This window comes from Lithobates pipiens, unplaced genomic scaffold, assembly GCF_037356315.1.
Source record: "Lithobates pipiens isolate NorthernLeopardFrog02 unplaced genomic scaffold, aLitPip1_a1.2 Scaffold_18, whole genome shotgun sequence".
Classification (NCBI taxonomy): Eukaryota; Metazoa; Chordata; class Amphibia; order Anura; family Ranidae; genus Lithobates; species Lithobates pipiens.
The window spans coordinates 318849334-318875222 of NW_027507758.1; the positions used below are offsets into that span (position 1 = coordinate 318849334).

Here is a 25889-nt window from a genome sequence, read left to right on the forward strand (position 1 = left end):
TTCCCTCGGAGGGTCCATCTCCAGATAGGACTTCAGCCTGTCCTGTTGCTCCTCAGCAAAGTGCGAACAGTGAACACTCTGAGGGGCTTGAGGTATAAATTATCATTGGGAGATATAGATGACTTATTAAAGGCTATCTATACGACACTTGATATAGAAGAGAAGGTACAATTATCTAAACATGACATTATGTACAGAGGTTTACATAAAAAAAAAGTCTTTCCTGTGCATAGTCCTTGATACTATCAAGCTGGAGTGGGAAAATCCAGAAAAAAAAAACCTTGCTTTTTCAATATCCTTAAAGCAGAGTTCCACCCAAGAATGTAACTTATGCTTTAAGGGTAGGTGACCCTCTGACATGCCACATTTGGTATGTCATTTTTTTGGGGAGGTTCCAGCTCCCACTTCCTCCCGGGGCGCCGGAAGTAAGTTCACCTCTCCCCGTCCCTTTTTTGGCAATCATCTGGGACATGTCGCAGGTCCCAGATGATTGCCCGTCACAGTGCAGCTCACGCATGTGCAGTGCGTGCTTGGCCGTGAAGCCACAGCCGGGCACCCACAGTGACAATGCCGATGCCGCACAGAGGAGAGGAGTGGGGCTTCATTCCCTCCCACATCGCTGGGCCATGGGATAGGTAAGTATCTGATTATTAAATGTCAGCAACTGCAGTATTTGTAGTGGCTGACTTTCAATTTGAATTTTTTTTTTAAGCGGAACTCCACTCCACAAGTTAGACGCACCTTTCAAATGTTTCTAAAAACTCTGACCTAGCTTTTGACGATATGAGCACGCTTAGGGATCCGATGGATAGAACAGGTGATGGCCTCCTTCACATAGCCTGGGATTCAGCCATTGGGAATCTTAAACCAGCTCTGGCCTCCATGTGTGTAGCCAGAAATTTAGAAGTATAGTTGATACAAGTACAAACACACTTGTTGGCAGTTACCTCTAGAGAGCAGAATCTGAAATCTTTCCCCCTCATCCGTGCAGTGGGGTTTTTGGCAGATTCTTCTGCAGAATTGGTAAGAATGACAGCTAGGACCTAGGCCTTGGTGAATTCGGCTAGAATAAGCCTATGGCTTAAAACCTGGTCAGACGACGCTGCCTCAAAATCGCGCCTATGTGGTCTTCCCTTAACAGGTGAGTCTCTTTTTGGCCCAGTTCGTCAAGAGGCACTGGAACGCACGGCTGATGAAAAAAAAGGCCTTCCAGAGAATAAGAAAAAGCTGACAGCCAGAAAAAAAATTGTGGCCAAAGTAGGCGGCAAGGTCCTTAGAGATTGGGACAATAGGCCTACAAAACATTGGACAGGGCACAAGGGCAGAGGTAGAGGGGGTGTCTTGTTTAACCCTCCTCCACAGCCCGCCAAGCCACAGTGACTCTGGTCTCCCAGTGGGAGGAAGGTTGAGGGCTTTTCTCCCACAATGGACAGCAGTCACCTCAAGTCCATTCATCCTGGATCTAACGACCAATGGGTATGGGCTGGAATTTTCTTGTTCGCCACTGGAGCGATTATTGGTCACATTCCTGCCCCATGATTGGGTGAAAGCGAGGGCCCTGGGTCTCCAAATTGGAGACTTGATAGCTCAAGAGGTCCTAAAACCGGGTCCCCCAGTCAGATCATGGCAAGGGATTTTATTCCCCTATATTTGTCATCAGGAAGCCATCAGGAAAATATTGGCTTAACCTGAACCTCCGGTCTCTAAACCGGTTGATCACGTACAAGCACTTTCGTATGGAGACTGTTTTCAATTAAAAACCTGCTTTACCCAAACTGCTTCATGGCCACTTTGGATTTGAGGGATGCCCATCTGCGCATCTCTATCAATCCAGCCTTCCACAGATTCTTGAGTCTAGCGGTCAAGATGGAGACAGATTCGGCACTTTCTATTTTAAGCCCTCCCCTTCAGTCTGTCCTCGGCCCCATGCATTTTTACAAAGGTATTGGGGGAGCTGCTGGCTCCGGTTAAAGGTGATAACTATTATCCCTTACCTGGATGACCTCCTAGCGGTGGCAAAGTCATAACAAAAGTTGTTAGTGGATCTCCAAACTGTACAGGACTGACTTCAATCTCTAGGCTGGTTAATAAACTTAGAGAAGTCTTCCTTAATTCCGTCCCAGAAAGGGACATATCTGGGGCACGAATTTTGTTCAGTAAACCAAAATATTTTTCTCCTGCAGGAAAACATCTCAATGATGCAAAGAATGTTAGCCTAAGGCCCCTTTCACACATGCGGACAGTATGTCCGTATTTCATCCATCCGTTTGCGGATGAAATACGGACATACATGCATCCCTATGGGATAGCGGCTGTCTGCGGATGAACATCCCAGACACCCGCTATTGTCCGCCTCCGCTATGGTCCGATTCTGCAGATGGAGAAAAATCCTATTTTTCTGTCCGTCTGCAGAGCGGATTGGATGAACACGGACAGACGGTCCGTGCTCATCCGATCCCCATAGAGTAGAGCAGAGATCTGACAGGGCGGTCCCTGCACGGTGTGCGGAGACCGCCCTGTCTGCCGCCGGCTCAGCGGGGACAACGGCGCGATCCCCGCTGAGCGAGCACATCATCACAGGGCGGATCATTACTGATCCGCCCCATGTGAAAGGGGCCTTACAGATCAATCAGTTGGACTTGCTGAGAGAGGTTTCAAGAGCATTGGGTCTGATGACCTCTTGCTTTCCCGCAGTGCAATGGGCAAGATTTCACCAATGCCCATTACAGCTGTTTCTATTAAGGGACTGGGATGGAAACGTAAGTTCCCTAGAATCAAGGGTCTTGTTCCTCCATAAGCTTGTGGTGGAGGACGACACCTGCATCTTACAGAGGTCTACTGTGGCCCATTCTTATATCCCAGAGGATCACAACGGATGCAAGTTCCTGGGGATGGGGAGCCCACCTCAGCAACACAATGGCACAGGGAGAATGATTCGATGAAGCTCTTGCTTCCCTTGAGAACCAGAGAGCTTCTGTCAGTTCAGAGAGCCATGCAGGCATTTTCAGACGGAAATCAGGGGTCACAATCTGCAAATTCTATTCGACAATATATCTACGGTTGCATACCTCAACAAATGGGGAGGTACAAGGAGTCGGATACTTTAATCTGTCGCCCAGGATATTTTATCATGGGTAGAAGGGAATCTAGCCTCAATTAAAGCAGTGCACCTGAAGGGGACACAAAACTGTCTGGCAGATTATCTCAGCTGCTACTGCATATGTCGAGGCAATTGGTCCCTTCATCCAGCAATCTTTATGGGTCTCACCAACAGATGGGGGATGTCCTGAAATGTACCTATTCACAGATAGTAGTTACAAGATGGAGAAGTTATTTTCTCTGAACCCAGTGGATCGATCATTCGGGATCAATGCTCTGGCGAATCAGTGGCCATTCGGCCTCTGTTACGCCTTTCCACCGATCAGGCTAATTCCGAAAGTTTCTTCTAGAAGAAACAGATCTTATCCTAATAGCCCCTTTTTGGCCCAAGAGGCAATGGTTTTCCCTGTTACAGGCTCTGGTCTCAGCCTCCACGGAGTCTTCCAAAGAGAAGACTTATTTTCTCAAATTGCCTTTCAGGACAGCCTTGGAGAGACCTTCTTCACAGGAAACACATGCAGCCTTTAAATCCCTCCTCTTCCACCATGGCCTCAGTTATTATTTCCTCCACCATGGTGGAAGCATGTACCTGGAACCAGGGAGCTGTGCTCTCTCCAAGGCTGGGGGAGTGTCAGGCTTACCTCTCGTTTTTTTTCTCTAAGTGACCATCCAGCAACCCCCCTGTTGTCCCTCGTCTCTCCATCTCAGCGGAGTTGGGACCCTCAGGGAGGTGCAGTGTCTCTGTGCCCATATTCCCCTTTGTTTTTGGCCCTGGAGATGGCTCTGGTGGTTGGGCGTGTCCCACATCTCGGTTCTGGGTCCTGGCTGGCAAGGGCGTCATTTCCGGTGATGCGGCTTCCTGAGGGGTTGTGGTGCTGCTGGTTCCAAGCTCCTGGAACTCAGAGGCCAGGGGGCAGGTCAGAAGACCGGCGCTTCTGTTTCGGGCCCTGGTTTCGGGGACTGGGAAAATTTAAAAAACCTGCGGGTTCCTGGCTGCTGTTTTTGATCTTCAAGATGGACAAGAATAAAACAGCCATGGTGGATGCAGGCACCCCTAGCAACAGTCAAGCCCAGCTAAGAGGTACAATGGTGCCCTTTTCTTGATCCATTTGGGGTTTGATGGTTTTGTTTGTCTCCTCCCTGAGGGGAGCCTGTAGCTACAGTGTCAGAGGTTACTTCACTCAGACCCTGCAGCGTGGACTGGGTGCCTTGCTATAATTTTTGCTTGGGTTTTTCTGTCTCTTCTCTGGCTTGGTGGTGGGTTTGCTATTTAAATTTTTTATATTTTTTTAGGGACACTAGGTTTAGTTAAATTTGTTTGTCATTGCAGGAAAAAGCGTTATTAAAAATTAAATGTGTAAATCCCCCAAGCCAGAGGAAATGTCCTTCTTGCAAGAATCCCCTTAGAGATTCATGGCAGAAGGCGATGTGCAGATCCTGTATTAAAGATCTGGTGGAGGAAGAAACGTTCCAACAATACAAGGACTTATTCGCCTCTAAAGGAACTTACAAACTCTCTGAGTTCCGTCAGGTCCATGTTGATGCAGAACCCAGCAGCTCAGGCTGAGCCCAAGAACCCCCCCCACCTTGTCCAAATGCATCCTCCATCCAGACCAGTGGAGACTGAGGACTCAGGTGATTAAGGGAGAAGTACTCTACGCTCACTCAGGGACTCTGATGAGATGAAAGAGTAAGACTATAGCAGAACCTCTCAGTACAAGCTATCCTTGGAGGAAGTGGATGACCTCTTAAAAGCAATCTACACTATTCTTGAAATTCAGCAAGAAAAGGTACAACTGTCAGTTCACGACAAAATGTACCACGGTATGGCTTAAACCAAACTCGGGGTGTTTCCAGTTCCAGTGTATCAGTGTCTGTCAAGAATGAATGGAAGGATCCCAAGAGAGACCCTTTTTTCTCCAAGACCCTTAGGAGAAGGTTTCCATTTGAAGATACTCTGAAGTTTGGAATAACAAACCTCGGGTAGATGCTGCTTTATCACAGGTTTCTAGATGCACAGACCTAGCGTTTGAGGACATGGGAGTACTGAAGGACCCGATGGATAAGAAGGCAGACTTCCTCCTTAAAAAAAAAACCTTGAGATGCTACATCAGTCAGTCTCAAACCTGCTATGGCTTCCACGGTCATGGCAAGGAACCTGGAATGCTGGGTGGAAAAGCTGAAAAACCATGTTGAAGCGGACACGTTGCGTAAAGATTTGTTAGAATCTTTTCCCTTAATATTAAAAGCTGTTAAGTATATGGCTGATGCTTCGGCTGAATCAGTCAAGTTGGCGGCAAGGTCATCAGCTCTGGTAAACTCAGCCAGACGTGTTGTTTGGCTGAAGACTTGGTCTGGTGTCACAGCTTCTAAGGTTAAATTGTGCAGTTTACCCTTTTCAGGTGATTTTATTTTAGGCCCACACCTTGAAACAGTCTTAGATAGGACAGCCGACAAGAAAAAGGCTTTTTCCTGTCAAAAAGAAACAGCCGATTAAAAATAATTTTTGTGCTGTTCAACAGCCCCATAAAAGTAAGGAGAGTAGCACCATCAGAGCTGTTGGGTCTCCCAAAAGGGTAAGGGAAGAGGAGAACTTCTTTTCAGATCTCCCCCAGGCCAGCCTTCTAAAAGTAAGTGACAATCTCACCCCAATAGAGGGAAGATTATCAGCTTTTCACCTACAGTGGAACATGACATCTCCAAGTCTGTTCATAAAAAGCAATATAGGCTGGAATTTTTAGAGCCACCCCTGAGCAGATTTTGTTACCGCCCTTCCAAAAGATTGGTTAGAGGCTTCTGTAATGATGAGCCCTACTGCAGGATCTGATTCAGCAGGAAGTAATCATCCAAATCAATACGGTACAAACATTTCAGGATGGATACAATCTTTTCAATTACAAAGTTGCTGACTCCAGGCTGTTTCATGGCATACCTGGATGAAATTTCTCAACAGTTTTTCTACGCCTGGCAGTGGATCTGGGGAACTCAGTATGGCACCTCCAATTCAGGGCTCTGCCATTCGGACTGTCATCCTCCCCCAGGATCTTCACAAAAATGATTGTGTAAGCTCTGAAACCTCTGCAGTTGAGAGGGATTTCAGTTGTCCCCTATCTGGACTAAATGTCATTTGCAGACTCCAAAGAACAAGTCTTATAAAATCTCCAAGCATACCAGACTCGCCTCAAGAATTTAGGGTGGCTCCTGAATTTGGAAAAATTAAATCTGGAACCATCACAGGAGATAAAGTTTCTGGGTTATACCATAAACTCGGTGCTCCAAAGTCTTTCTACTGCAGGAAGAAAGGGAGACATTCCAATTAGCGGTGAAACTCGTTCAGAACAACTTGTCAGTGTCAGCCAGGTCAGCTATGGCTTTGTTAGGTTTTCTTACAGCATCAATTCCTGCCATTCAATGGGCCAGATTGCACTCCAGGCCCCTTCAGTTAAACATACTATGCAGTTGATCCTGCTAGGAACCACTAGAAAAACGGATACAAATTTGCTAAAAGTAAAGAGGGCTCTCTGGTGGTGGAGAAAACCATCCAGTTTGACAAAAGGCCTTTCTTGGTTCTTTCTCGTGGACAAGCGTCTAACAGACGTGAGTTCCTGGGGCTGGGAAGCCCACCTGGATGGTCAGACTTCTCAGGGAGTCTGGTCCAAGTCGGAAGCCCAAATTTTTTGGGGTCTCCTAGCCTTTCAATATGTAGTGAAGGGCCATCCTGTTCAGGTACTGTCAGGCAACACAACTGCAGTAGCCTACATAATGAAACAAGGGGGGACCAGGAGCAAAAGGAACAATGTGAGTTTTGTTTCTGAGAGAGCTGGAGCCTCACCGGAAACAACTTTGCAGGACTGCCACATGGTCCAGTTTTTCAACCTTCATTAAGCATTATCGCTTGGATCTCATATCTGCTCAGGAGCAGGTGTTTGGTCGTAAGGTCCTTCAGGCAGTTTTCCCACCCTAGACTGGTAAGTTCTGGCTCATCGTCTCAAGAGCTATCCTTGAAGACGTGTAGAGAAAAGCGGAGTTAGACTGAAGTTATATGTATTATGCATATGTTTTACAGGGAAGTCCTATGGTTCACAAGAATACTGACATGGGGCCTGGAGGAACGTCCTTTTATCTGGTGGGGGATAACGTGTTTCCTGACCTGGTAGGAGGAGCCCAAAGTCTCATGGGCTGTCCTGGAAAACTCTCAGAAAAGGAGTTGCATTTAAGTCTAACGCAGCTTTTTGCATTTATTTGTACTTTAATACCAAAGAGCTCATCTGACCACAACACTTTATCGCAATCCTTTGCGAATCATTTGGATGTTCAATGGCAAACGTCAGACGGGTCTGTACATGTGCCTTCTTTATGAGGGAGACCTTGCAGGCACTGCAGGATTTCAATCCATGGCGGCATAATGGTTTGTTTGGTTTCTGTGGTCCCAACTGCCTTGAGATCATTCACAAGCTCCTCCTGTGTAGTTCTGGGCTGATTCCTTACTTTTCTCCATGATCATCTTTACCTTATGAGGCGAAATCTTGCGTGGAGCTCCAGACTGAGGGCAATTGTTGTTTTGCATTTCTTCCATTTGCAAATAATTACTTCAAGCCTCTTGCTGATGGTCTTGTAGTCCTTTCCAGACTTGTGCAGGTCTACAATCTTGTCCCGGATGTCCTTTGACAGCTCTTTGGTCTTGCTAATGATGGTGGGTTTGAATGGAAGAAAGAGGTTCTATGTACAGGTGTCTTTTTGTATTTAAAAACAAAACAAAACAAAAAATTACGAGTTGTCCATTAGGAGCACCACCTTAAATTGACAGGACTAGTCTGTGTACGACATGAGAACATACTCTAGCCAGTCTTCATTATTTTACTCGCTGCACTGTAACTCAATTTATAACATTTGTATCGTGTTTTTTCTGGATTTTTAGTTGATATATTTTAGTTGATGTTCTGTTTCTAGGATTTAAATACACCTATGATAATTATAGACCATTCATTTCTTTGTAAGTGGGCAAACTTACAAAATATGTAGACATGACACTTTTATGGTTGTTTCTCTGTCGTATTTTTAAGATGTGTACAGTACCTATTGTTTCCATATTCAATGTCTGAAGTGTTGAAAGTGACGGTGATTTAGCAAATATTGTTTTAGGGTATTAATGTGCCCTGAATTTTCCAAATTAATCATTTGTGCTTAACATGAATTTCTACTGAGCTATTATGTGTCTCCAGGTTCCCCTTGCAGCTCTCTGTCTTACCTGCTCCATGCTGCTGCTCTGATATCCCAACAGCTGCAAAGAGGTCTTGGGTTGGAACAGGCTTTCCAAAGATCTTGTAGTGAGGTTTTCATTTACTCACAGCGCTCTCTCTCAGCTCAGAAGGTGAGCTTTCACTTATAGATTCATAGGTTTTGATGTTATATCGGAAAACCCTAGCACTATGGAATAAGAAAAATGCATAGCAATTTAACCACTTTAATACAGGGCATTTTCACCCCCTTTTGCCCAGGCCAGCTTTCAGCGCTGTAACATTTTTGAATGACAGTTGCGCAGTCATGCAACACTGAAATTAAATTTTTATCCCCCCCCAATAAATATAGCTTTTTTTTTTTTTTGGTTTCATTTGATCACCTCTGCGTTTTTTTTATTTTTTGCGCTATAAACAAAAAAGAACAGTTTTTGCTATAATATCCTAATTTTTTTTTTTTTTAACTATTTTTTTTTCTCTGTTTAGGCTGATTATGTATTCTACATGTTTTTGGTAAAAAAAAAAAAAAACACACGCAATAAGCGTATATTGGTTTGCACAAAAGTTATAGCGCCTACAAAATGATATTTTTGACGCACGGCATTTTATTTTATTTTTTATTTTTATTTTTTGTAGTAATGGTGATCTGTGATTTTTATCGTGACTGACATTGCGGTGGACAGATCCGGACACTTTTGACACCATTTTGGTACCATTGACATTTATACAGTGCTATAAATGTGCATTGATTACTGTAAAAATGTCACTAGCAGGGAAGGAGTTAACACTAGGGGTGATCAAGGGGTTAAATGTTACCTAGGGAGTGATTCAAACTGGGGGGGGGGATGGGTCTTACTAGGGGAGGAGACTGATCGGTGTTCCTATATACTAGGAACACACAATCTGTCTCCTCTCCCCTGACAGGACACACATGGATCCACGTTCCTGCTCTGTCACTAGCGTGGGTGACTAGCAGACATTGTGGCCGCCGGACACACACATCGGCTACTTGATGTTACGGCGTTTTTGCGCGCCCCTATACCACCGGGGAGCCGAGAATGTCTTATGACGCCCGCCCAGGATCGGAGATCCCATCTGCAGATGTCATATTACAATAGGCCAGTATTGAAGTGGTTAACTATTTTGTGTGAGGGACACTAGTAAATATTTGTCCCATTCACCCAAAATGTGCAGTTTTCTAGGGCTTGCCATTACCATCAAGACATTCCTCCATGACTGTGATTTTGTGTGTTCTTTTATAGTTTAATAGAAATCATTTACTAGCCATTCATTCAGAAATAAAGCATTTCAGTAAATCTGCTTATGTTCTTGTTTTGTAGCAGGTGCAAGAAATTATTAAGAGACATGTTTGTAGTCTTGCACCTACAGACAAAAGCTGTTTGTTGTCCGCCGGTCTGTGGCCCAACAAAGTGCCTTCTGCTCTTCTTTCTGCTGAAGATTCTCAGTTGTCTACTATTCTAAGGGATGGACAAGTTCTCCTTTATGTGTTGAACCGACACAGTTTACAAAACAACAGGTACAAAATAAAGTATAATGCATATACTAGTAGGGAAAGGGGGTTTATGGGATTTTATGAGGCAATGATGGAGTCAGAGCCCTGACCTAGTCCCACCCCCTCCTCCTGATCGGCTGACTGACTTTGATAGCAGTGGGAGCCAATAGCGCCACTGCTCTGTTTTGGCCAATCAGGAGGAGTGTACTGGATGGCTGAGGGGATCGTGGACATTGCTGGACAGAGGAGCTCAGGTAGTTAATTGGGGGGTGCTGGAGGGGCTTCTACACACAGGTTTTGTTTTTTTCTAAAACGCATAGAGTGCATTAAGATAAAGGAGTTGTAAAGGCAGAAGGTTTTTTTTTAAGTGCCTGGCACTCTACTGCCTATCTGGTGCTCAACAGCCCAAGATACCTAAGGACCTTGCTGTATGCTGAGAAAATTTAAAGTGAAATTTGGGTCAAATTTTTTATTTTTTTTCCCCCCTATTTAAAGTGGCTATAAACCCTTATAATCTACTTTTTGCTACAGGTAAGCCTATAATAGGGCTTACCTGTAGCTGCCCCGGATATCTCCACGGTTTAGGAGATATCCCCTGTATCTGCATGTGCACCGACGTCATCGGCACATGTGCACTGAAGCGATGGTACGTACGTGCCCTTTGCTTCAGTGAGTGTGCTGCTACGTGCTTCTCCTGCATGCATGCGCCAGAGTCATGTCATTGCGGCTCCAGCCAATCACAGGGCCGAAGACAAGATACCCGGGGAGAAATGTCGCCAACCAGTGTTGTGTATGGGCACCACAGCGGGGGCTTTGATCTCGGGTGAGTATTACATAATGTGCTAGTATGCTATGCATACTAGCGCATTATGCCCTTGTCTTTTTTTTTTTTTTTCCATGTGGGTTTACAATCACTTTAATAGTATGTTAAATATTGTTGTGGTTATCTTTTGATATTATTCATTTTCTGGCTAGCTGATTGTTTAGCTTACAAAGCCTTATCTAAGCCAGACAATCTGCTACTTCCTGTTCTCCACGGACAACGATATCACCGTTATCTGAATTTGCCAAGCTGGCTTTCGCTTCCTGAAAAGGTTGTCGAACGTTCTTAGACATTCTATACCACATACCACTTTAAGCTTTTTCAGCTGCTGTAAGTAACTGCTCAAATTGTGATAGGGGGTCTCTGGCTCTTCAGCTTATCTATTCAGAAAACATCCTGCATTTTTTTCACAAAATGCAAGGCTTTCGCTGAATGGACAAGGAGAGGGGCAAATATACATCAGGATCTAATTTTCTCAATGCCTTGTATTCTGGGAAAATTAGCTTTTGAGCTGCAGAACTTGCTGATTATATTCTGATCATAAGAGCTAATTCAACAGTGGTGTGTTGGCATTCAGTTTGATTAGCATCCCCAGCAATCCTCCAGACATAGTGTAGTGTATCGAGAATTGGACGTAATTAAGCTGGACACAAAAAACATCAAAAACAATTGTTTTTTTTTTTATTCCCTAGAGTTCCACTTTAAAGTGGTTAGGGTTTACTGTAATAGTTGGTGAATTTCGTAGTTTAAAGAGTTTTTTTTGTTTTTTTTTTTTTTTTTATCGCCCCTGTACAGGACTTACCCTCTTACTTTGCAAGATCTTGAAACGATAGGACAATCCTATCCTTCAGACAACCTTAATTTCAGTGATGTAGATTTGGAAGCTCAGTGGATGGATGACCCTGTGGTTATTCAGCAGTCTGTCCAACTGGTTTTGGAGAAATCAACCTCAGTAGACTGGATGCTAAGGATGCGTTGGCTGTGCCACTTGGCAAAGGTTCTTCCTGAGGAAATGGGTATGTCATTTCTGCTGTGTGCATTGTCTCTCTATTTTTTGTAATGTGTGTGGTTTGTATATACAGTAATCTGTACATTTTGTATATTGACCTTTTTTTTGTATGTTTGGTGTCTTGTAAAAGTGTTTCTGTTAATATTATAGAATGACTTACACTTTCTTTTTGTTAAATCAAAATGTTAACAGATCAAATCCATACGGAGATAGATGCTGGAGCACATGCTTTGAGCAAATTTTACTCTAGTCCATTACCTAAGGAAATAAGCAGCATAATGAAACTCATTCAGACATTCATTTTAGGTAGGTGGCTTAATAGCATGTGTACATAAAGAGAAACTGTGGTCCAAACAAAAACTTTTACTTTGACACTTTTATGTTGATCTTGAATTGCAGCTAACAGGTTTTGGCTCCTTTTTCAAATTAACCGGTTCTGTACATTAATATCTGCACCTGTGTTCTTTAAAGCGATATTAAAACTAAAAATGTGGTGTTTTTGCAGCTTAAGCCGCCCCGTACACACTGAGATTATCGGGCGAATTATCGTTGAATTTAAAAAAAAAATTTTGCATGCTAATCTTAGATCGAATCTGAGTTTACGAAAGTCACAAATTCCAGTACAACAGAAAAAAAAATCGGAAGTGGTTTCATGTGTTATGCATATGTATTGCATTTGCAAATGATGGCTGTACTGATTAAATGAAAATCGTATGATCTGGCATCGTACGAAAAAAAAAATTCATGCATGTCTGATAGAATATCGGATGAACTGTCATGATCGGCTCTCAAAAGCTGTGTGCTAACGATCGATTATCACACGATCGATTCGAAAGCCGTATTTTCCCAAGGCGTCTTTCAGGACAGCACCTGAGAGATAGCGACTCCACCCTCCTCGTTAGGAAACACCTTCTTCCTCCAGACTTTAAAGGGAGGCGCCTCCCTACCACACATCAGTTTTTGTGTTTCCTCCGGCCCGGAGGGAACACCTTTTGGGAAGGAGTCTGTTTCTCTTAGGTGTTCCTGAGGGACTAGGCTTCTTTCCCTTTTTTTTTTCCTCCTTTAGAGACCCGCTGTCCTCCCGACCTACCCACGCCTCGTCAGCGGTAGCAAGCGGGCTCCTCTTCCCCTCTTGTGCTCGGAGAGAGCCGAAGATTCGGTGGCCCGCACGTTCGTAGGCGCGGCGGCGCGCGTGTGCCGCCGCCATGTTTGTTTTCGGCGGTCGCGCCGGAAGTGACAGAGCGGGTCATCGGGTCAGCTGAAACGTCGTTTCCGGCGTGGACGCAGGGGGGAGGAGGGAGGACAGGTGCTGGTGCCTATTTCCGCTTCCGGTCCGGTGCAGCTGCACGGCGTGACTCCGGAGGCGGCGTTTAGCCACAAGTGGATCTCTGCACAGCTGATTATGGAAGATTCAGCGTCTGCAGCGGTGGGGACAGGCACAGGCACCAGCAAGGCCCAGGTAAGAGGCAGCAGTTAAAGTCTGCCTTTCTTTTTCTATTTCCTGGCGTTTGGTCTCGCTCTCTCCTTTCTTTTTTCCCCCCTGGTGGCAAGGGGCCTGTCTGGGCACTAGAAGCTGACTGGTTTCTTCTTAGTGCACCTGTGTGGTGATCCCTATCAAAGCTGAGACTGGGTCTCACTAAGGGTTCCCTGGTTTTTTTCCCTTTTTTGTCTTTTTCTTCATAGGCTAAGAGCTCTGACCCAAAGAAAAGATGTCCTTCTTGCAGGGCCAAGCTGGGAGAAAATTGGAAGAAAACCTTATGCAGTCCCTGCATTACTTCTTTAGTTAAAGAGGAATCTGCCTCTGTATGTGAGGATCTGGTGGCCTCTGTAAAGAAGGAGCTGTACGCCACGATCCAGAATTTTCGTGACTCACTAGCAAACCCGGCTGCTAGTCAGCCTTCCACTTCAGAGTCTTCCCAGGGGTCTCTCTCAATCCCGGTGTTAGAATCTCTGCCTGAAGACCCTTCAGATAGGGAAAAGCAGTCCACTGCTCTTTCCGTTAAAGATTCGGAAGAGGAGTTGGAGGATTCTGAGGTAGCCCCCTCCTAAATTCAAACTGTCCCTTGAAGAGGTCGATGGGCTCCTTAAAGCCATTCATGCTACGCTTGGTTTAAGTGAGGAGAAAAAGGAATTATCACTCCATGACCGCATGTATGCTGGGTTGGATGAGCCTAAGGGCCGAACATTCCCAGTTCATCCGGTCATCTCTGAGGCCATTAGGAAAGAATGGCAGGATCCAGAGAAAAAGCCCTTTTTCTCCAAAGCCCACGAAAGGCGTTTTCCTTTCGAGGAGGACCCTGCAGCAGTATGGAACAAGGTGCCCAGACTGGATGCCGCCTTTTCCCAGGTTTCAAGGTCCACAGATCTGTCCTTTGAGGATATGGGAGTTTTGAAAGATCCGATGGACAAACGCATGGATCTTTTTGCTCAAGAGATCATGGCAATCAGTTATGAGCAATTTAAAACCAGCAATGGCCACAACGTGTGTAGCCAGAAATTTAGAATACTGGATTAACCAGTTAAAGTCACATATAGCTGCAGATTCCCCTAAACAGGAAATCTTAGATTCTTTTCCTACCCTGATTACGGCAGTAGCCTATGTTGCAGATGCCTCAGCTGAGGCAATTAAGATATCGGCCAGGTTAGCAGCTCTAACTAATGCTGCAAGAAGAGCCTTATGGCTTAAAACCTGGCCGGGTGACTCGGCTTCAAAGAATAAGCTGTGTGGGTTACCCTTTTCAGGAGACTTGCTCTTCGGCTCTGACCTCGATAATATTCTTGACAGGACAGCCGATAAAAAGAGATCCTTTCCGGTCAAAAAGAAAAAGCAGGTACCAAAGCGTCTTTTTCGACCTCAAAAAACTCAGGATCAGGACAGCAAGTTGCAAGGGAGAAGGAAAAGTTGGTCCGCCCCGAAGCCGAAGGGTAGAGGCGGAATTCTCTTCCGTCCTCCTACACAGGCCGAAAAATCGCAATGACTCGTCTCTGCGGGTGGGCGGAAGACTACAAGAATTTCTTCCGCAGTGGTCAGGGATAACTTCAAATCAGTTTATCCTGACCACTCTCGCGCAGGGTTACTCACTCGAGTTTGTCAACGACCCCCCAAAAAGGTTCCTGATTACCAACACCCCGCGGGATCCAGTAAGGGCCCTGGCCATGAAGTCCTCTCTAGAGGAACTGATGCAACAGGGCGTAGTAGTACAGGTACCCCTGCAAGAACAGCAGGAGGGGTTTTATTCCCATGTTTTCCTAGTAAAGAAACCGACAGGGAAATTTCGGTTGATTCTCAACCTAAAACCTTTAAACGAGTCCATAAGGTACAGGAAGTTCAAAATGGACTCAATTTTTTCGGTCAGAAATCTGTTGACGCCAGGATGTTTTATGGCGTCAGTAGATTTAAAAGACGCATACCTACATGTTCCGATCTCTCCCCAGTCTCAGAAGTTTCTCAGGCTGGCGGTGAGGTTGGGGGGTGTGGTTCATAATCTCCAGTTCAGGGCCCTACCCTTCGGCCTGTCATCATCTCCCCGAATTTTTACCAAAATAATGGCAGAAGCTTTAGCGCCACTGCGTCTTCAGAGAATCGCAGTTATTCCTTATTTAGACGATCTGCTGTTTTTCGCCCCATCCAGCGAGGAATTGCAGACCAATCTAGGCAAAGCTCGCAGCCATCTGGAGGCGTTGGGTTGGATTTTGAACCTCCAAAAGTCGTCCCTAAACCCATCTCAGGAGATTCGGTTTTTAGGGTATCTAATAAATTCGGTGGAGCAAAAAATTTTCCTTCCCTTAGACAAAAAGGACAGGATTTCCGGTGCAGTGTCTTTATTACAGACCAGCCAAAATCTGACAGTAAGACAGGTTATGTCAGCTTTGGGAGTTCTGACTTCAGCAGTCCAGTGGGCAAGAATGCATTTCAGGTGTCTGCAGGCTTTCCTTCTAAAATCTTGGGATCACACAGTGGCATCCCTAGAGGCAGAGGTGAGAATGTCAACCCAGGTAAAAAGGTCCCTATGGTGGTGGAAAAGACAGGAGGTCTTATCGGAAGGGTTAGTCTGGGCTTTTCCAGTTGGGAAAAGACTAACAACCGACGCCAGTTCCTGGGGGTGGGGAGCCCATCTAGGAACACGTTTCACTCAGGGGTCCTGGGCCAAAGAGGAGACAATAAGGTCCTCAAACTGGAGGGAACTCAAGGCGATTGCCTTAGCTCTGGAGTTGTTTGTTCAGGAACTGCAGTCCCATCACGTCCAGGTCCTAACAGACAATGCCACGGCAGTGGCTTATTTAAACAGACAGGGGGGTACAAGAAGCAGGTCGCTTCAGGTACTGGCCATGGAGATTCTTCGGTGGGCGGAAAAACATTTGTTATCCCTATCAGCAGTCCACCTAAAAGGGGATCTAAACAGGGTAGCGGACTTCCTAAGCAGAAACGCTATTCGGGAAGCAGAATGGTCTCTAAACCCGGAGGTATTCACAATGATTGCCGGAAAATGGGGTTTACCAGAAGTAGACCTGTTCGCCTCAAGGGTGAACGCCTAGGTTCCCCAGTTCTTTTCCCTGGACAGTCGCGATGGCTCGCTGGGCACAGATGCGCTAGCTTATCCATGGGAATTTCGTCTTTGCTATGCTTTCCCCCCATTTCAGTTAATCCCGTTAATTTTAAGAAAAATTCAGAGGGAGAAGGTACCAGTTATTCTAATCACGCCCTTTTGGCCAAAAAGGGCTTGGTTTTCGACAGTTCTAGGCCTGGCAATCAAGCCTTGTTGGCGTCTGCCCCTCAGACACGATCTGTTGTTGCAGGGCCCAGTGAACCATCCAGGAGTGGCCAGCCTGGCTCTCACGGCCTGGTTTCTGAAAGGCAGCTCCTTAGGAGCAAGGGGTTTTCCAACCGTTTGATCTCGACCCTTTTAGCAAGTAGGAAAAGGGTTACGAGGGCCATTTATTCTAAGGTCTGGAAGCGTTATAAAACTTGGTGTTTGTCAGCCGCCCAGGTGCCAGGGAGCCTTGTCTCCATCTTGGAGTTTTTACAAGATGGTGCAGACAAGGGACTGGCAGTTAGTACCCTGAAGGTGCAAGTAGCAGCCCTGACGGTGTTCTTAGAAAAATCTGTGGCCTCAGATCCGCTGGTGATCAGGTTCTTTAGAGCTCTTAAAAGATCTAGGCCAGCTCCTGTTAAGGTTTTTCCTAGATGGGATTCGTCGGTAGTCCTACAGTCTCTAACAAAAGGGCCTTTTGAGCCTCTTGTGGAGGCTTCCCTTAGGTTTCTCACATTAAAAACCGTGTTTCTGATTGCCATTGTCTCTGCACGCAGGATCAGTGAGCTAAATGCTCTGTCAATTAAAGAACCATATCTTTCCATTTTTCCTGACAGAGTTATTCTTAGAACAGATGCAAAATTCTTACCGAAGGTAGCTTCAGTTCAGAACCGTATACAGGACATAGTACTGCCAACGTTTTGTGTTAACCCCAAAGGAAATAAGGAGACTTCTTTCCATACTTTGGACGTCAGAAGGACTCTGCTGAGTTATTTAGAAAGGACGGAGTCCTTCAGGCGTTCAGATTCACTGTTTGTACTTTTCTCAGGAAGAAAAAAGGGTTTTCAGGCTTCTAAAGTTACTTTAGCTAGATGGCTGAAATTAGCTATCTCAGAGGCATATTCCCAGGCAGGGTTATCTCCTCCAGCAAGAATTTGTGCACACTCAACCAGAGCTCTGGCGTCTACGTGGGCAGAGAGAGAGCTGGTGCCACCCCTGAGCAGATCTGCAAGGCGGCGACATGGTCGAGTTTTCACACATTTGTGAAACATTATAGACTGGATCTCACTTCTGCCAGCGATCAGGCGTTTGGCAGAAAGGTCCTGCAAGCTGTTGTCCCGCCCTAAGGGGTAAGTCTCTGTTATCCTCTCAGGTGCTGTCCTGAAAGACGCCTTGGGAAAGACCAAGTTAGACTTACCGGTAACTTGTTTTCCAGAAGTCTTTCAGGACAGCAAGCATCCCGCCCTATGGTATTATATTATGCTACGCTGTGACTAACGTATGTGTTTATGTGTTCCAGCCGGGGCCGGAGGTTCTCTTCTACAACTGATGTGTGGTAGGGAGGCGCCTCCCTTTAAAGTCTGGAGGAAGAAGGTGTTTCCTAACGAGGAGGGTGGAGTCGCTATCTCTCAGGTGCTGTCCTGAAAGACTTCTGGAAAACAAGTTACCGGTAAGTCTAACTTGGTCTTTCCATACGATTATCTGATCGTGTGTATGGGACATTACTAATCATTGGATATGATGGCTGCATCAGTTTTCTTTTCCTTGCCTTTTTCCCTCTGTTTTCATCTCATGATCTGGCCAGTAACGCCTCCTGTATTAGTGAGACATAATTTTGGGGGAATGAATTAAAGCCAAACTCCAGCTCACACTTTTTATTTCTTGTTTTTGGGATAAAGGTTTTACATTAATAAACAAAATCTGATCAAATAAAATGTAATTACCCCTGCCAGTGGCAAGTAGTTTGTCTCATCCATGTAAACTGATAACTTTCTGCTGGAGAATTTGTGCTGTGAAATAGACTTGCTGGATTACCAGATGAATAATAAAAGAAAGAAAGCCTTAAAATGAAATTAATAAAGTCATAATATCTAAGAATTGGTAAGCTGCAATATGTTGGTTTTGATATAGCTTTAAATTTGTCTGGTTTACTCAAGGCATTGAGAATTCTTACCAAAGAAAAAGTCTAGCCTTGCATCAATTATCCAGTTGTGCAGTTGGGATAAAACAGTAATTTGCTTACATAATTTGCACTGCCGATTTCGATTCGACTTAATTGAACAGAATTCTCTGCAAGTCGCAATGACATTGGTAAAAAGAGCAGGAACCTTTTTCATAATTGCTGCGACATGAGTCGCAATGATGTGAACAGTTCTGTTGCCGACAATGGGGTGCAACTTGTCATGCGATTTGTAACTGTCAAATCTCATGACAAGTCGCACCGGTGTGAACGGAGGCTTAATGGTTTTCCAAGCAGTTAGGTCAAAGGCATGCCGTGAAAAACTCATCACAGCTGCTATTGCTCTGAAACAAGCTATCAAGCCAATAAATGGCTATTGTCATTACTGATCACATGTGCAGTACCATGGCAACTGCAGATCAAACATTGGCTAAGATGGCAGCTTTCTTGTCTAAAGTATAGGTTTTGTACAGAAAGCAATAAGGAGTTTTGATAAATGGTAGTTTTTTTGTTTTGTTTTTCTTAGCAAATGTGGGCATTTGTATCTGACTATAAACATAGGGGTATATATCACTCCGAGAATGTGACATTCACCAAACATTAATTTCTGTTGTATATTCTGATGCATATTCCTTAACTGATTTGCCAGCAGTGATTGGTTAATGGCACATGCACTGCTTTATAAATAACCCATAATGTTGAGCAAAGAATTATATATTTTTTTTCTTTTTTGCTGTCAGATGAGAATTGCATCCCGTTTGATCTCCGCTGGAATATGCAATTATTGGACTTTGTGAAACATTCCCTTAGCCATGACCCAGGCATGGAACCTGAGAAAGAACTATTTAGCATGTTAGACAATGTCACAAACAGGTAAACTTTATATGGGATAGTATGTTATTGTTGTGTTTTTTTTTCCCCCCTTTAACCACCTGCCTACTGGGCACTTAAACCCCCCTCCTGCCCAGACCAATTTTCAGCTTTCGGTGCTCTCACACTTTGACAATTAGTCATGTAACTGTGTACCCAAATGAATTTTGTCCTTTTTTTTTTATATACAAATAGCGCTTTCATTTGGCGGTATTTGATTACCTCTGGGTTTTTTATTTTTTGCGCTATAAATTAAAAAAGAAAAAAATTTTGAAAATAAACGCATTTTTCTTTGTTTCTGTGATAAAATATTGCAAATAACTTTTTTTTTTTTTCATGAATTTTGGCCACAATTTATACTGCTACATATCTTTGGTATAAATAACCCAAATTAGTGGATATTTTTTTGGTCTCTGTGAAAGTTAGAGTTCACAAGCTGTGGTGCAAATCATAAAAAATTGATCACACCTGATGTACTGGGGGCCTATCTCATTTCCTGCGACCTGAACCCAGGGAAGTACAAATACCCCCCCAAATTACCCCTTTTTGAAAAGTAGACATTCCAAGGTATTTAGTAAGAGGCATGGTGAGGTTTTTGGTGTTATTTTTTCCCACAATTCTTTGCAATATGAAGTTTTTTTTATTTAGTTTTCAACAAAATTGTCATTGTAATAGGTTATTTCTCTCATATGACATGTGTATACCACAATGTCCCAAAATACATTCTGCTACTCCTGAGTACTACAATACCACATGTGTGGGACTTTTTCACAGCCTAACCACTTAGCGAGGCTTAACATGCAGGGAGCACAATCACGTGTTCTAGGAGCATAAATTACACATCTAACACTTCTGGACTACCTATTACACTTTTAAAGGCCCTGGAGCACCAGGACAATGACACGTGACACTGACTTAGCACTGATATGTGGCACTGGTGACAGGTCGCACTAATACGTGGCACTGGTGACAGGTGGCACTGGTGACAGGTGGCACTAATACGTGGCCCTGGGGAGTCTTTTGGCTATAGCGCAGGCGCGAAGTGGTTAATTTTAAAGTTATAGTTAAGTCTTGTTTTTAAAAAAAAATATTTAAACAGGTTATACTTGCTCTGTGCAGTGGATTTGCACAGGTCAGCCTGGATCCTCCTCTTCTCGGGTCCCTCTTCTCTACTCCTGGCACCTCCCTCCCGTCAACGGCTAACTCGCTTTGACAGCAGCAGGAGCCAATGGCGCCACTGCTGTTTGTTAGCCAATCAGGAGGGTGGAGTCCCGGATGGGAAGGGACTCAACACCACTGTATAGAGATGGATCTCGGGTGAGTATTAGGGGGGCTGCTACCCACAAAAGGCTTTTTATTTGAATGCATAGAATGTATTAAGATTACTTTACAACCTCTTAAACATTGCTGGTAGTTGCTGAAATATACTAAATGTATTTAATAGAATGGTATTGGTAAATTAGAGACACCTTCTGAGGTTAAAGTGTTACTAAACCCACAACAGTAAAATCAGTATGTATATGCAGTAAAGCATGCTTGGTATAATCACTGTGGAACATAAAATGTTAATCCATTGCATTGTGTAAAGGCGGTTTCATCCTGTCTCTCTGATCCTCCTCTTCTTCCACTGTCTCCACAAAATAACCTGTTGCTCACACAGCCAGGTGACAGGCTGCACATGCTCGTTTTGGTATGTGTTGCTATTTTTTATTTTTATTTTCTTGGGAGGGTGCATGTGATCAGCAATGTCCTGATAGACGATCCAGGGGAGAAGGAGAACTCCTCCTACAAACTTTATTAGGAACTGATAGGCTACTTTCACACAGATGGTTTTCAGGCGTTTTAGCGCTAGATATAGCCTCTAAATAACACCTGAAAAGCACCCCCCGTTCATTTCAGTGTGACTTTTTACACTGGGGCTGGGCGCTTGCAGGACGTTAGGAAAAGTTCTGCAAACAGCATTTTTGGGCCTGTTTGGGAGCGGTGTATACAGTGCTTCCAAAATTCCCTGTCCATTGAAATTAATTGGCAGCACTTCTAAAGCGTCTGAGAAGTGTTTCAGAAGCGCCTCAACATGGGTGTGTTCAACCATTTATTCGGCTGCTAGCGGGTGTTAAAAATGCCTCGCTAGCAGCCTAAAAGCGCAGCGGGAGCGCCACTTTAGTGCTGCTGTGGCTCAGTGTGAAGCTGGCCATAGCAGTCTCGAGGCTGCTATATACTGATAAGAAAAGGTATTCATCAGTTTATAGTTACTAAAATACATTTCTTTGTAAATTGGGAGAGACCAGTTTTAGGGAATGCAGGTTCTGGGTTTAGCAACGCTTGAAATCGCAGCACCCCATCCTGACCATTCTGACCTTTATGGTATATGGTTATAAAAGCATGTGCTGCTTCTGTTTAGCGCAGAAAATCTGACTAGTCTTGTGACTGTGCAGAGTTAGTTGAAGTCAGTTAACCTGCACCTAATAAAATGCACACATGTAAAAATTAGGCGCGTACATTTAGTTTGCTTGTAGCTGGTTACAAAAGAAGGTAATAACAGAAGAATGACTCAAAAATGGCAGTTTACCCATCATTCCTGTGCACATTAAAAGGGTGATGGTCATAGGCAATGACACGCCTGATTGCAAAATGTGCTGATGGTCTTTTTTTATTTATTTATTTTTATCTGTAAGCAAACCTTATAAGACTATGCAAAGATGCAGAATAAGAAAGGACAACCCCCATCAAATATATTTTTGTTCTTAAATAATTCCAAATCAGTAATGTGCATGGTCGGAAAATTATGTTCCAAAGTAATATCTCATAGGGTGTGTTTTAGAGCCATTTGTGATTGTCAACCAAGTTGTATTCCACAATGCCAGAAATCAAGGGACTAATGAGGCACCTTTTTGTCTTGTTTTCAGGGCTCAGTTTAAAAGCCTGCAGCTCTGTTTGTATGGGGGCACATTACTGTGTGGAATGGGCAGCTTTTTTATGGAAAGGCACCATCTATGCTGAAAGATATATCCAGCTTTTAGAGCAGCGCACGCTCCCATTCAGACAACTTCTTTTTCAGGGAAGGCCTTTCATATTTCAGCAGGACAATGCTAAACCGCATACTGCATCTATGACAACAGCATAGCTTTGTAGTAGAAGAGTCTGGGTGCTTAATTGGATTGCTTGACACATTTTGAAACAAAAAAAATGACCCAGGGCTGTTGAGCAGATAAAATCCTAGATCCAGGCATGAATGGGACAACCTTCCTCTCCCAAAACTCAAGCAACTGGTGTTAAACAAGAGGGGATGCTACACCATGGTTAACATGACCATGTCCCAACTTTTTTGAGATGCGTTGCTGCCATACATTTTTTATTTCAAAATTACCCTTTTTTTTTTTTTCTTTAAAATTGTACATTTTATCAGTTTTAACAATTTGTTTTCTAGTTTCTATTTCTATTGTGAATAAAATATGGATTTGCGATTTGCAAATCATTGCATTCTGTTTTTTAATGTAGATTTAAACTTTTTTTATTTTTTTTAAATTGGGTTGTGTGTGTGTGTATAAAGTACTTAAAAGTTGGTTACTTTACAGGGGATTGGTTCTTCTCAACCGGCAGCGTCAATCTTATATTGAGATCCATTCATCAAAAAAACTGAAAAGATCAAGTGCTTTGAAAATTGCTGTAGATTTTCACCAAGGTAGGTTGACTTATAACTAACTTTAATAAATACAACACCTCAATTACACTTTCTGTTTTTGCATTTTGGATCCGTATAACTTCTTTTTTTATTATTTCTGTTTGTGTAGATCCAGCTGTTCACCATGACCTTCCTCACCCAGTGGTTGCCCATCTTGTTGCATTTTTTGACCTATGGGACATGCTTGTCTTTGAGTGCCTGCAGTCCAACCACACTCCACTATCTAATGAAGCTACAAATGAGGTGAAATTTTGTTGTACAAATATCTGGTTTCTGCTTTCTCTGTTTCTCCTAACAGTCTGAATATGTGTAAATTGATTATATTTAAACAGAAATGGGGTTTCAATTATTTTTAGTGTTCTACAGTAATCCAAATATTTGATCTAGGAAAACACACGTCTGACCCATAAGGCTCACCCAACTTTCCTTGGGAGAACTTGGAACGTACTTGGGTATAATACATTTTTCAGTCCTCACCTATTGATCCCTTCAGTCAGAAAATCCTGTAGGCCATAGTTATTTTCCATAGTATTTCAGGCCTTTCACTTGACTGTTTTCTGAACCTAGAGCAAGACACTTTATTTGGTTTCCCCTGTCTTTTTTCATTATTTCCCAATTCAGCACCGGAAGGATTTACTCCCTTAATGACAGGCCATTTTTTGCGGTACGGCACTGCATTGCTTTAACTGACAATTGCGTGGGCATGCGACATTGTGCACAAACAAAATTGGCGTCCTTTTTTTTTTTTCCCCCCCCCCCCCCTCCACAATTGGAGCCTTTTTTGGTGGTTTTTGATATCCTTTTGTGGTTAAGTTTTTTACGCTGTAAACAAAAAATTGATAAATGTATTCATCCATTTAGGCCAAGGCATATTCTGCTACATATTTTTGGTAAAATTCGCAATAAGCGCATATTGATTGGTTTGCGCAAAAGTTATAGCATTCACAAAATAAAGGAAATATTTAGGCACTTTTTTTTTTGTTTTTACTAGTAATGGCTATCTGCAAATTTTTTTAGCAGAACTGCGATATTGTGGCTGACAAATTTGACTTAAGTGACCAGTGGCACCAATACAGTGATCAGTGCTATAAAAATGCATTGATCACTCGATCAAAGGCACTGGTGGGGAAGTGGTTAACACTAGGACGATGAAGGGGTTAAGTGTTTCCCTAAGGAGGTGTATCTAACTGTATGGGGGACTGACTGGGAGAAGATAGAGATTGTGGTTCCTGATCACTAGGAACAGCTGATCTCTCTCCTCCCCTGTCAGAACGGGGATCCGCCTGGTTTACACTGGGGTCATTCTGCCTCTTTCCCAGGATCGCGGGTGGACATAGATTCCACTGGACCCACGGGCGAGCTCATGCCCACAAAAGATTTACACAGGGGAGCCGACCTGCCACAGTACAACTACAGCAGCTGGTAGGGAACTGGTTAAAGGAGATGGCATAAGTAAACCAAACTAGAACTGCACCACCTTGCATGCTGACCAGGGTAAGACTAAATATGTAACCATCACTTTCCTTCAAAGAAGGAATTAACTGCACTATTCAGGTAAAACATCATTTATTAAATTCAACAATGAGAAAACCTATATTGCCCTACCTCCTCAAACATAAAAATAAAATAAAAATGTTTCTCCATATTGAGTCTTCTGTATAGTTAATGTTGAATTAACCAAGGTAAGAATATTTTTTATCAGAATTGTAATAAAGTTTAAAAGCGAAATCTCGCATGCCTGCTAAAGTGGACCTGTGAAGTTCCAAAACATTGCTTCTGCTGGAACAATGTGATCGCTAAATAATGCTTTGGGCCCATTCTGGAGATCCGTGTTTCCTTTGAAAGGAAAGGGGGGTGTAATTTGCGTGGGGGGGGCGTTGCAAATTGCATCAGACGCCGGCCACACATGTAGGAAGTTGATTTTAGTGCTGTATATGTGAAAGCTGCTGCTGGCTGTGGAGGGACAGAGCAGGAGGATGGCTTGTTCAGGTTGGTGAACACAGGCTTTTTCCCCTTTGACAGACACATTATACTTTACCAGGCTAGGATTAATAGCAGCTAATGGCGCTGAACTATAGCCTAGCAACGTACATTCTTTTGCATAGTGCCTCTGCTTTATGCTTCAGGCTATGAATGGTAATGGCACCAGGAACTTCTCTAAACGGGTCAATGTTTTTCACTATAAACTGAATCCATTTCCAAAAGAATGTCATCCTCCTCTGAGAGGGATACAGCTAGTCAGATTGAGTCGTCAGGGAAAACTGTTGCATAAAACACTTCAGTCCCTGTATATATCATACAAAGGGTTTTTTCTTCTATCATTTGTAAATTGGAAAGAAGATTAATGCTATGATGTCTCTCCATAGTGGGGCTAAACATAGCACATTCCCATCTAGTCCTCAGGACCCTCTTGTTGAGGTGCAGGAGGCTGGGGGTCAGGTAGATCTTTCCAAATATTTGGAAGATACTTATTTATCCTCTTCAGAGGAGCCTAATATGGAAGTAGCAACATCAAGACAGGTTGCTTGTGTACTCCCTTACTCAACATTTTTTACTGCTTGAACCTACCTCTGACTGGGTTCATTAGAACCTCCCCCATCTGGGGATGTTTTTTCCTATTCATGCATGGCAAAAAAGCTTTATGTATTCTTAATGGGAACATCTGGATAAACAATATTATCCTCCCAAGAAATTCTCCACACCTCATCTATGAAAGAGGATTTCTATGAAGAAAATGGGGGGTTCCAGCAATTGATGCTGCAATCACCTCAGTGAGCAGATTCTTCCATTCCGGAGGATAATGCACTGATGTTAAAGGATCCAACAAATAAAAAGTTGGAACTTCTTTTTAAAGACAATGTCTTTTGCAAACTCAGTAGCGCAGCAGGTTCTTGCTGCAATTGGTGTATCCCAGTCCATTAAAGAACAGTTTGTGGAGATAACTG

At 43.7% G+C, this 25889-nt stretch overlaps 1 protein-coding gene across 1 annotated transcript in view; it reads left to right on the top strand.

Annotated features, from left to right (window-relative positions):
* MDN1 (midasin AAA ATPase 1) overlaps positions 1-25889 on the top strand; it is a 462551-nt gene that overhangs the window by 246364 nt on the left and 190298 nt on the right. The window contains exons 47-53 of the mRNA XM_077487249.1: positions 8322-8470; positions 9677-9873; positions 11468-11688; positions 11874-11987; positions 19133-19265; positions 22838-22944; positions 23054-23187. Coding sequence (XP_077343375.1) covers positions 8322-8470; positions 9677-9873; positions 11468-11688; positions 11874-11987; positions 19133-19265; positions 22838-22944; positions 23054-23187 — 1055 coding nt within the window. The remainder of the gene's footprint in view (positions 1-8321; positions 8471-9676; positions 9874-11467; positions 11689-11873; positions 11988-19132; positions 19266-22837; positions 22945-23053; positions 23188-25889) is intronic.